Source organism: Colobus angolensis, unplaced genomic scaffold (genome assembly GCF_000951035.1).
Source record: "Colobus angolensis palliatus isolate OR3802 unplaced genomic scaffold, Cang.pa_1.0 Scaffold79, whole genome shotgun sequence".
Classification (NCBI taxonomy): Eukaryota; Metazoa; Chordata; class Mammalia; order Primates; family Cercopithecidae; genus Colobus; species Colobus angolensis.
In genome coordinates, this window is record NW_012121709.1 from 7,861,892 (window position 1) to 7,874,608 (window position 12,717).

The 12,717-nt window shown below is 45.4% G+C and overlaps 1 protein-coding gene across 1 annotated transcript in view; it reads left to right on the forward strand.

Annotated features, from left to right (window-relative positions):
• Positions 1 to 12,717, forward strand: part of CCDC60 (coiled-coil domain containing 60) — a 210,346-nt gene that overhangs the window by 147,035 nt on the left and 50,594 nt on the right. The window contains exon 5 of the mRNA XM_011928720.1: positions 8,349 to 8,456. Coding sequence (XP_011784110.1) covers positions 8,349 to 8,456 — 108 coding nt within the window. The remainder of the gene's footprint in view (positions 1 to 8,348; positions 8,457 to 12,717) is intronic.

Here is a 12,717-nt window from a genome sequence, read left to right on the forward strand (position 1 = left end):
TCATCACCATCATCACCACCATCATCATCATCACCATCATCCTCATCACCATCATCCTCATCACCATCATCACCATCATCCTCATCCTCACCACCATCATCATCATCACCATCATCCTCACCACCATCATCCTCATCCTCGCCACCATCATCATCACCATCATCCTCATCACCATCATCATCACCACCATCATCATCACCATCATCACCATCATCCTCACCACCATCATCCTCATCCTCACCACCATCATCACCAACACCATCAACATCATCACCATCATCCTCACCACCATCATCATCACCATCATCCTCATCACCATCACCATCATCATCACCATCATCATCATCATCACCATCATCACCATCATCCTCATCACCATCATCCTCACCACCGTCATCATCATAACCATCATCCTCACCACCATCATCATCATAACCATCATCCTCACCACCATCATCATCCTCACCACCATCATCATAACCATCATCCTCACCATCATCATCATCCTCACCACCATCAACATCACCATCATCCTCACCACCACCATCATCACCATCATCCTCATCACCACCATCACCATCATCCTCATCACTATCATCATCACATTGTGTCAGACACATCCTTATCCCTCCCTAATATTTCAGTCATTAATAAGCCCCATCCCACTCCACGCCATCGCACTGTCCTCCTACCTCTCTTCGATTGGTATTGTGATTATAACATTCCAGCCAGCAGCCTAAGCTTGATGTTCTTAAAGCATCTCCTTGCAAAAATAGGCCTTGCAACTTCTCATGATGTCTCTTGAATACACTTGCACTTCTGCCCATCTCTCCCATGGACAAACCTTCTGAAACCAATTGGTATAGAACCAATGGGCTTTCACTTGCATCTGAATCATCTGGGGGTAGGGGGAGAGCAGGGAGGAAATGTTTCTGAGAATGCATATCCCTGAGTCCCATCCACAATTTATTTGGTCTGAGTCATTGAGGCTTACTTAAATCAGCTATGAAGTGATGGGGAGAGTTTCTTACCCATCTTCTGTCAGTGTCAGATGGGAAAACTAAAGCCCAGAAAGGGGGAAGAACTTGCCCAAAGTCTCACAACAGGGTTTTTTTTTTTTAATTTTTTATTGCCATAGGTTATTGGAGAACAGGTGGTGTTTGGTTACATAAGTTCTTTAGTGGTGATTTGTGAGATTTTGGTGCACCCATCACCTGGGACATATACATTGAACCCAGTTTGTAGTCTTTCATCCCTCACCTCCTTCCCACCCTTCCCCCTTGAGTCCCCAAAGTCCATTGTGTCATTCTTATGCCTTTGCATCCCCATATCTTAGCTCCTACTTATGAGTGAGAATATATTGTTTGGTTTTCCATTCCTGAGTTACTTCACTTAGAATAATAGTCTTCAACCTCATCCAGATTGCTGCAAATACCATTAATTCACTCATTTTTATGGATGAGTAGTATTCCATCATATATATATATATGCCACAGTTTCTTTATCCACTCGTTGATTGATGGCCATTTGGGTTGGTTCCACATTTTTGTAATCGCAAATTCACAACAGGAATCTTGATCTCCTGTCAGCTAAGTCAGATCTTTATACTAGGTTTGTTACATAGGCTATATTATTATTATTATTATTATTATTGCAGTAGATGTGGTTCATATTTGTATTAGACCAGAGGTCAGCAAACTTTTCCTTAAAGGGCCAGACAGTAAAAATTTTAGCCTTTGTTGACCAGGTGGTCTCCCTTGCAACCACTTAACTTTGCTGTTGTAGCATGAAAACTACAATGGATGTGGCTATGTTCCAATAAAGTTTTATTTACAAAACCAAAGTGGCAGGCTCACTGGCTGTAGTTTGCTGTAGTCCCTGTCCAGCACTGAAGGCTGTCTTTTCTTATCCTCAGCTGTTCAAAGGCTCTGGCTGCATTTGGTGACTGTATAGTAAGCTATGGCTGTATTACAGATCACCTCAACATGGAGTGGCTTCAAACAACAATTTAGTATTGCCCCCAAGTCTACATGTCGGCAGGGTGTTTCTGCTGGTCAGGCTGACTCGGCTAATCTTGGCTGGATGTGCTTATGTGTCTACACCCAGCTGATGGGTGAGCTGGAGGTTGACTGATCTCGAATGGCCTCACTCACAAGTCTGTTGGTTGGTTGCTGGCCAGGGTGACATGGATGAGATGCTGAATGTCTCAACACCCAGCAAGCAAACTCAGGCTTGTTCACATGGCAAGCAGAAAGGGTTCCAAGAACAAGATCCTAAGTACCCAAAGCCCCTTGAGGTCAATGATGGTGATGATGATGGTGCTGATGACGATTATTGCATTTTCCATCTGTGAACTGGGCTCAGAATGACCACAGTTACCCTCTCACCACATTCCACTGGCCAAAGCAAGTCACCAGGCCAGTCTAGCTACAAGGAGTGTGGGTAAAGACTTCCTTTCTTGATGCGGGGGAAGCAGCAAAGTCACATCTCAAAGTGTGCAAAACAGAGAGGGATGGCGCTGTTGTAATCAGTCTACCAAAAGGCACCAGGGCCGGACCTGCCTGGTGATTCCTGAATTCTCAGTTGTCACATCAGCCAATGCAGATTAGAGTCTGGTCAGTCTCCTCAATCCCTGTGTGATTGATCCCCAAAGTGGCTGATAATTCCAAATCGACTGTGTAGGGATCAATTCAATCATGTAACAAGAGACCGACCTTTACCTTTAAAAAGGGAAGGGGGTGGTCTCTAGGAATGAGAAACAGCCGCTCATTTTTCCCTCTTAGATGGCTGGGCTGTGCCCCACAGCCTTTAATGAGTGACTGGGCAGCAAGTGCAATGCCTGCAACCTGTGTCCAGATTTGCCCATGGCAATCAGCATGGGGTGCTTGGAATGGCTTTGAATGCATTTTCCAATTTCTCTTAGTAAAAGAAAAAAAAATGTTTTCTTCTCAGAGATGTTTATGCCCACTGGGATTCTGGTTGGTACAGCAGTTTTAATAGAGTGAGCTATACAGGTGTGCTGACCGCTGGCACTCGCCTGGAGTTCTGAGCTCAGGGACTTCAGAAGCAGGCTTTGTGTATCCCCGTTCAGCATTTTCACCTCCTACGCCCTGCATTTAAAAAAGTAAATGTTCTCTCTTTTAATTTGATAAAATCCAAGATACTATGCTATGACCTGACACATGATCATTATGAGAAAAGACCGATTTCTATCAAGCATGCTTCTGGGGACTTTTTTTTCACTGCAGATTCGACGAGCAATCATCAGGTATAGGGCACTTTTTATAAACGGAGATAAAGGACCAGATCTATCAGATGAAACCCTATTCTGATGAAAAGGGAGTCTCTACCCTCTAACAAGAGACAACACCCACACTGTCATTAACAGCATGAATTCGGAAGCCAGACTGCCTGGGCTCACATTCCAGCTCTGCCATTTGCTGTCTTTTGTGACCTTGGATAAGTCACATGGCCCTTTATGCCCCAGTGTCCTCATCTGCAAAACGGGGATAATAATAGTACCTTCTTCACAGGATTTTATAAGAATGAAATTAGTTAATGGATATTGGGCACTTAAAACAGTGTCTGGCATACAGTAAGGACTCTTACGGGAAGTATTCACAATTACTATTACTTTGTCGTTCTGTTGTTGTTGTTTTTGTTACTACTGTTTATTATCTCAGTGGTTCTGTATATAAGAATTGTGCTCAAGGTGCAGTGGCTCACGTCTGTAATCCCAGCACTTTGGGAAACCGAGGCATTGAGCCCAGGAGTTTGAGACCAGTCTGGGCAACATGGCAAAACTCCGTCTCTACAAAATACAAAAACCATCTGGGCAGGTGGCACATGCCTGTAGTCCCAGCTACTCAGGAGACTGAAGTAGGAGGATCGCTTGTGCCCAGGATGCAGAGGCTGCAGTGAGCCAAGATCACACCATTGCACTCCATCCTGGGCAATGGAGTGAGACCCTGTCTCAAAAAAAAAAGAAAAGAAAAGAAAAGAAAAGAAAAAAAGGAATTGTGCTCAAGTTATCAGTTCAGAAAATATCAGATCTGAACCAATTCATTCCCACCATTTTCCATCAGTAACTGGAAATCTATTGAGCCTACTCTGTGCTCAGCACAGAGCACCCTGTGGTGGACAAGACTCTGCAGGTTGTAGGCCCAAGGGCTGGAGAGTCCAGTAAACAGGTAGTTACAGTAGAGCAGGAACCCAAAGGTGAGGACAAGGAGGACACATTGTAGGGATGGGGATGCTTTAGAACCTCCTTAGAGTGAGCCCAGCCCAGACCTACAGCAATCAAGGAAGGCTTCCGGATGGAGATGAGAGCTGAAGCCCAATCACTGCGAGTCGAGAAAGAAGAGGAACAGGAACATGTATCAGGAGCAGGGAACAGTGCTAAGCATGTCACCTCACCCTCACTCTCACCTTTTAAGAGAGGTACTGCAATTACTTCCATTTTACAGATAAGAAAACTGAGGCTCAAAGAAGTTAAGTAATTTGGCCAAGGCCACAGGGCCAGTAGATGGCAAAGCTAGAAGTTTAACCTGGACGGTGCAAAGAGCGAGCATGCTCAGCTTGAGCAACTGAGTGGATTTTTGCCAGGCTGCAGATGGTAGCACAAGGAACAGGTGGGGCAACTCAAGGCTGGAGAGGCAGACGGGGCCTCATGTGTGTCAGAGCATTAGTTTGCTGGGGCTGCCATAGTAAACTACTAGACTGGGGGACTTAAAGAACAGAAATGTATTTTCTCACAGTTCTGGAGGCTGACAGCCCAAGATCAAGGTGCTGTCCGGGTTGGTTTCTCCCAACCCTGTCAAGGTTGGAGGATGGCTCTCTCTCTCTTCTCTGTGTCCTCACATGGTCTTATTCTCAGTGCTCGCAGCCCTGGTGTCTCTTTGTGCATCCAAATTTCCTCCTCTTATAAGGACACCGGTCAGATTAGATTAGGGACCACCATAATGGCTTCATTTTTCAGTGAAGCCCCTCTTTAAGGTACCATCTACGAACACGGTCACACCCTGAGGTACAGGGGTTAGAGCTTCAACAAATGAATCTGGGATGTCCACAATTCAGCCGATTACAAATTATTTAGGAAGTTTGAAGATTTTAAGCAAGAGAGGGAGAGGGTCAGGTTTGCATCTGTTCTTGTCATCTGCAGAAATGAATCTGATGCTCACATGCCCCACATCCCCTCCACCACCTTGTGACCAAGTAGACCCTATCTCACCAGTTCACTTCCTTTCTTTATTTCCCTCCCCACCCCACACATCCCAAAGCCCAGGTCTGCAGGGGCTCCAAGTTGCAAAACAAAAGAACCCATAGGCCTCTGCCCCGGCCTCTCGCAACCTCCTAGGGTTATGGGGCGGGTGTAGTGAGGTGCTCATGGCCCACTGCCAGGCATGTGGCACAGCTAGCTGCTGCCATTGCTAAATGCTGGACATGTCCTATGTGCCCAGACCTACCAAAATGCTGTCACCTGTAGGGCCCAAAAAGGTGTTAAGAGAGAAGAAAGACAATAATTGAAAAGGGGTCAGGTGCAGTAGCTCATACCCATAATCCCAGAGCTTTGGGAGGCAAAGGCAGGAGGATTGCTGGAGGCCAGGAGTTTGACACAAGCCTGGGAAACATAGGAAGACCCCATCTCTACAAAAAAAAAAATTAAAAATTAGCTGGGCATGGTGATGCGTGTCTGCAGTCCCAGCTACTCTGGAAACTGAGGCAGGAGGATCACTTGAGCCCAGGAGTTGGAGGCTGCAGTCTGGTGATAGAATGAGAGCCTGTCTCTTAAAAAAAGTTTTATTTGGCCGGGCACGGTGGCTCAAGCCTGTAATCCCAGCACTTTGGGAGGCCAAGACGGGCGGATCATGAGGTCAGGAGATCGAGACCATCCTGGATAACACGGTGAAACCCCGTCTCTACTAAAAAATACAAAAAACTAGCCGGGCGAGGTGGCGGGCGCCTGTAGTCCCAGCTACTCGGGAGGCTGAGGCAGGAGAATGGCGTGAACCCGGGAGGCGGAGCTTGCAGTGAGCTGAGATCCGGCCACCGCACTCCAGCCTGGGTGACAGAGCAAGACTCCATCTCAAAAAAAAAAAAAAAAAAAGTTTTATTTAATAAAAAAATGGAAAAGACTGTGGGCTTACAGGTCCTTTATATTAGAAGTAAAGGAATGGTAGGCGCTTAGTAAATAATTTGTGGAAGGAAAAGACTCCAGGGAAGAAAGAAAAGAGAGTTTCTCACCGTAGTTTTCCAAAGACCTGGTGGATACAGTCACCCTTGTACACAGAGGTGACAGGGTGGGGCAGGGCAGGGCTGCCTGCTTCAAGCTGAGCGAAATGCCTGCCTCTCAAGGGATTAGCCGGGATAACCCTGGGCCAGCTCCACGCTTGAGCCCAGGGATTGGGTATCACCTTCTGAAGTGGTGCCTTCCTGGAAACAGAGAGCGGAGATACCTTCCTGCCCCTGAAAACACCAGGCCTAGGAACCCTGGGGAGTGTTGATGAGGGCAGGATGCAGTTTCAGAGAAGAGCAATTACACAGGTTCTTAATGGAGGCATCTGGCCCATTAGCGCAAGAGGAGAAATCTTGCAGGGAGAGGGGTGGCTGGCCAGGACTCCACCTTGTTTCCAGGAAAGAGGCAGGCAGCAGGTTAACCCTCTCCTGACCTCGCTGTCGGGGTGCCCACTGCATCGGCTTCATCGGCACCTCCTCAGAGCCCAGGCCCGTGAGAGCACAGACATGGAGTCAAACTGACACTGGTTCAAATTCTCACTAATCCTAGCAGTGTGACCTCAAGTCACTCATTGCCCCTCTCTGAGCCTCCCATCCCCCATTGTAAAGAGGAGGTGGGGGCGGTATATTACCTATAGGGTTGTTGTGAGCTTTTTTTTTTTTCTCCGAGATGAAGTCTTGCTCTGTTACCCAGGCTGGAGTGCAGTGGTGTGATTTCGGTTCACTGCCACCTCCGCCTCCCAGGCTCAAGAAATTCTCCTGCCTTAACCTCCCGAGTAACTGGGATTACAGGCACCCGCCACCACACCCGGCTAATTTTTGTATTTTTAGTAGAGATGGGGGTTTCACCATGTTGGCCAGGCTGGTCGTGAACTCCTGACCTAGTAATCTGCCCACCTCAGCTTCCCAAAGTGCTGGGATTACAGGTGGGAGCCACTGTGCCCGGCCTCATTGTGAGCTTTAAATGATACTGAGAACCATCTCAGTCCCCAACAAGCTCTGTGACCTTCAGCAAAGTGACTGCACCCCTCTGAGCCTCAGTTTCCACTTCTCTAAAATGTGCATAATAATTCATACTCCAGCAGGTTGTTGGAAGAATTAAATAATGTGTATAAAACGCCCCTGTCAATACCTGCCCCCTTGTAGGTGTTCAATACAAGGTATCCAAAAAATCAGAAAAAGGAAGTGAAACATATGTGGTGGTTGTTGTTCAAAACAGTCTCACTCTGTCACCCAGGCTGGCAGGCAGTGGCATGACCTTGGTTCACTACTGCCTTGACCGCCCTGGCTCAAGCGATCCTCTTACCTCAGCCTCCCGAGTAGCAGGGATCACAGGTGCATGTGGCCACACCCAGCTCACTTTTGTATTTTTTGTATGCTGGTCTCGAACTCCTGAGCTCAAGCAACCCATCCACCTCAGCCTCCCAGAGTGCTGGGATCACACACATGCACCATCATTCCCAGCCTGAGACATATTTGTAAACAGTGTTTTAGTGAACATTTGCAAGTGATACGCTCTATGTGTTTTTCTTCAAAACCCAGCTACATTTTCAGGCAAAGGACTCATAAATGTAAAGCAATGCATCCAATTTTTAATCTAGGGGGAAAGAACAATTAACACACTAGTTTCCCTGTTACGCTGTTTCCAGACTTTTTACACACTCTTAATTTATTTATTTTACTTTTATCAGATTAACAATTGGACATACATAGGATGCTGATTCCCTTGAAGCCTCTCATTTGCCTGAGTCAAGACTTCCAGCTGGGGGACTCTTCCTTGTTTCTCTCCCTGCTATATACACAAATTCTCAGTAACTGGCATTGGATAATCTCATTTCAAATGGGTTCTATCACCTACTGGCCTGGTGACCTGGCACAACTTCCTTAAGTCCTGTGAGCCTCTGATTCCTCATCTGTAAAATGGGCTAAAGAATATCTCATGGGCCCATTGCAAAGGCCAGATGAGATGATATATGCAAAATACTTACGCATGCCTGGAGCATGGTGCCCACTCCCTCATCGGGAGCAAGTACCACTACTATTTTGATGGCTATTTTTGCAAAGAATGTTGTTCTAACAGGATCCCACTGTGTTCCCTCTCTCTGTCTTTGCAGCGAGCCCCTCTTCCGCCAGCTCTGTGCTCTCCACTGGCTTCTGGAGGCCCTGACTATCGACCACACCCACCACACCATGAAGCCTGTGATCACCTGTTGGAACCCAAAGTACGCCTCAGCCCTTCACCTTGTCTTAGACTAGCAGTAGGCTGGGCAGTGGGGAAGAGATTCCTGTATGTTCTTCCACTCCCTTTGCTGTTTTGGTGGGTAGGCTGTTTTAGGAGCTCTTCTATGTGCTGTGTGGGATCTGAACAGGGGAGAACTAGAGACAGCTTATGCAGATTCGTGGGAGCCCGTTGTGTGCATCTCCTTCCCACATCTCTTCCCAACTCCACATTCAGTGACATCACACGGGTAGCTTGAAATCAGCCAGCCACATGGGAGTATTTACACCACAGAAATTGGCAAGTTCTGGAAGCACATCACTGGATCCACAGCTCAACTGTTCTCCAACTCTCTTCTTGGACTGTGTCTCCCTAACACTATTACTAGTCTTCTTCCTTTCCCTCCTCCTTTCCCTCCCTTTTAATCTTTCTTTTCTTTTTGTTTTTACTTTTATCCTTTCTTTCAAGGTTGTCTTTTGTTTTGCTTTGGTCTTTTTGTTGTTTAATTTACATTGGTGGCTACTTCTCCACTTGGATCCAAGGGAATATTTGGTATTTGGTTCCCTGGAGCCACTCGGTTTGTACAGGCAGAAGCTCCAGAACATGTTGTCTAGGTCAAGAGAAGCGTTAGGTGTCCCCACCAGAGGAGAGAGCTCATGCAAAAGCTTGGAGGCCACTGTTGCAGGAACAGCATTGTACACACAGGGCAGAACAAAGAACAGACAGGCATATAAAGGCATTGGTTCTTTAAGAAGAGTCAGGTTGTTCGCAAGAAGGGGACAAACAAAAGTAAAGAACCCTGACTTGAAGAATCAGATTTTCCCTGTGAAAATAACAGGCTGAGTTAAATAAAATAGTTCCCCACTCCCGGTGCTAACCCATGCCCACTCATAGTCCTGCCTCCCAGGCGGATCCAGTCTTCCTCTTCCCAAAACCTGAGTCTTTTTTTTTTTTTTTTTGATGGAGTCTCGCTCTGTTGCCAGGCCAAAGTGCAGTGATGCAATCTTGGCTCACTGCAACCTCCGTCTCCCAGGTTCAAGCAATTCTCCTACCTCAGCCTCCCAAGTAGCTGGGACTACAGGTGTGCGCCACCATGCCCAGCTAATTTTTGTATTTTTAGTAGAGACGGGATTTCACCAGGTTAGCCAGGATGGTCTCAATCTCTTGACCTCATGATCCACCCCCCTGCAGCCTCCCAAAGTATTGGGATTATAGTACTGCAGCCACTGCGCCTGGCCAAATGTAAGTCTTAATTAACTCTTTCCTCTTGAAGACATTTATTACCCATCCCCTAGATCTCCTCCACCCCCAAGTCATCTCTTACACCAGGACCCAGAGAAACTAACCTCAAATGCAACCAGCAATATAAATCAAGCATCCGTTGGTAGATCAGTAACTCCAATCAATTCAGTGTTTTTAGTTGGGATAATTTTAAAACTATAGTCTCTTTTGATACAAGCGGTTGACTGACTTTATTTTTTTAAGCAGCAGACACTCATTTTTTAAAAATAGAAGCCCCTATAATGTAAAAGAGACTTTTCTAAATGGAACTTCTTCATGAAGCAAAAGGTTTGGGAGCCTGGGAGACCTGGGACCCCTCCAACTTCTGTCCCCACCGTGGCACCCTAGTTATTTCCAAAACGTCTTTGTGGCTTCCAGAATTTCTTTGAAAACCACAGCCTTAAAACATTTTTCATGCCTTCTTCTTTTTTTTTTTTTTTTTTTAAGAGATGAGGGTCTTGCTTTGTTGCCCAGGCTAGAGCACAGTGGCACAGTCATAGCTCACCACAGCCTTGAACTCCTGGGCTCAAGCAATCCTCCTGCCTCAGCCTCCCAGATAGCTAGTACTACAGGTGAACGCCACTGCACCTGCCACCATACCTGGCTAATTATTAAGTTTTTTAGAGATGGTGTCTTGCTATGCTGCCCAGGCTGGTGTCTAGCTCATGGCCTCAAGCAATTCTCCTGCCTCAGCATCCCAAGTAGCTGGGATTAAAGGCCATTTATTTTTCTCTAAAACAAAACTGCTCAAGTAATAAGTGAACACAATTTATGCTTATGGAAGTCTTTCAAAAAATGTATAAGTATATAAAATATGAAAACCTTTATTTCCTCCCTGAAATCCCCTTTTTTTAAAAAACTCCTTTTAAAAGTCTATGATATGTCCTTCCAAATCTTTCTAATGCCTTCCTTTTATAAACATATACAGTTACATTTTTTAACAGATAGGATCATATCTGCATATTGTTCTCTACATGATTTTCCCCCTTTTACAGTGACTCATGGGCATCTTTCCATGATGGTATACACAGGTTTACACATTCTTTCAACAGCAGCAGAATATTCTATTGTATGGATGGAGTATACACCATTTCTTTATTAACAGACACTGAGGTCATTTACAAATTTTTGACATTTCAAGTAGTACTGCGTGGAATATCCTTACACATATCTTGTTTTGTTTTTGTTTTGTTTTGTTTTTGTTCTGTTTTTGTTTTTGTTTTGTTTTTGTTTTTGTTTTTTTTTTGAGATAGAGTCTCGCTCTGTCGCCCAGGCTGGAGTGCAGTGGCACGATCTGAGCTCACTGCAACCTCCGCCTCCCAGGTTCATGCCATTCGCCTGCCTCAGCCTCCTGACTGGCTGGGACTACAGGCGCCCGCCACCATGCTCAGCTAATTTTTTGTATTTTTAGTGGAGACAGGGTTTCACCATGTTGGCCAAGCTGGTCTCAAACTTCTGACCTCGTGATCCACCAGCCTCGGCCTCCCAAAGTGCTGGGATTACAGGCGTGAGCCACCACACCTGGCCCCTTACACATATCTTTTATGGCCAGTTGCAAATGTTTCTATTAGCTGGATTCCGGGAATGAGAATCACTAGGTAAAAGCAGTATCTTTTTCTTCTTTTTCCTTGGTTGATTGCTTACATTCTAAGAAAAAGGCCTCTGAGCCAGAGGGCTCCTGACAGCATTCCGTCTCCCTGAGCACACCACCAACAGCCACATTTGGCCTCCTACATGTGGTGACTCTTTCTCCAAAACTGAGAAAAGAACATCATGTAGAATTTGGATTGAGCAGAGAAAAGGGGCCATGTCCCTTTCTTTTGGTTGGTTTTAGAAATGTGCTCAGAACGTGACCAAAAATTGTTAACTGCAGTAAGAAGACACAATGGCCACATTGAGAGTAGCAGATGTTCTACCACGACTTGCAGTGGCAGAATTCTATCAGCGCTCCGAGGATGCCCAGCTCTATAAAATCAGCACCTGAACCAGACCTAGCCACCTGAGGTAAAAAATGCAGTCCAGGAAGATTCACACAGGAAGTCACAGTATTTGTTGGGGTTTGTTTTTTCTAGTTGACCATTTCCTCCTGGTGGGCATTTTAGTTTAGGGTCAATGACAATGCTGGTAAATGTTTTAACAACCCGTTCTCTAGGAGGTGAAGAACCACGATTTGTGACAATGCCAATTTCCATGGTGGAAATACTCCCACCATGGCTGATTTCAATCTTCCCAACATGATGTCACTGAACTTGAAGTTGGGAAGAGATGTACAGAATCCGTTCTTGTGAGCCAATATGAGCCAGCTCCAGCACATCACTGTTTGGGATTCATTTTTAAAAATTATGAATCTGGGGGGCAGTTTAAGTTCCCAATAAAGTATAAGAAAACACCTTTTTAGTTATAAGAAAGCAGAAAGAGCTCTTCTCTTCAACATTTAATCCCCATTTATGACATTTCACCCTTATGCAGCAGTGTGAATCTCCCCAAATCTTTAAGTGCATTTTTTAAACCCAGAGGGATTAGAGTGATAAAGAGGAAAGGGTTTAGCATCAGATGAACCCAGATGAGTCAAAGCTTTGCCACTTAATAGCTGTGTGACCTTGGGCAAGTCACTTGACATCTCTGGCCCTCTGTTTCTTCATCTGTCAAATGGGGTCCTGCCTCAGAAGAGTTATTGTAAGAATTAAGCAAAATCAAGTCCATAGAGCACTCGGCCTAATATCTGGGAACACAATGAATGTTCATTAAGTAAGAGCTATAAAAGGTAAAAATCCTTATTTTAAAGAGAAGTTAGGTGTATGATTATCAGTACCATTGAGACTGAAGGCTAGGAAAGAAAGGAACTTCTGAGCAGAATTTTACCAACAGGTGAGATCTATGTTCACTAGGTGAACAGAAAAGTATGCAAACAAACAGGGGAAAAAGGCTACACAATGCCACCCAAAACCTAGTTGCAAAGATAAACAACCCAGTTAATGAGCCCA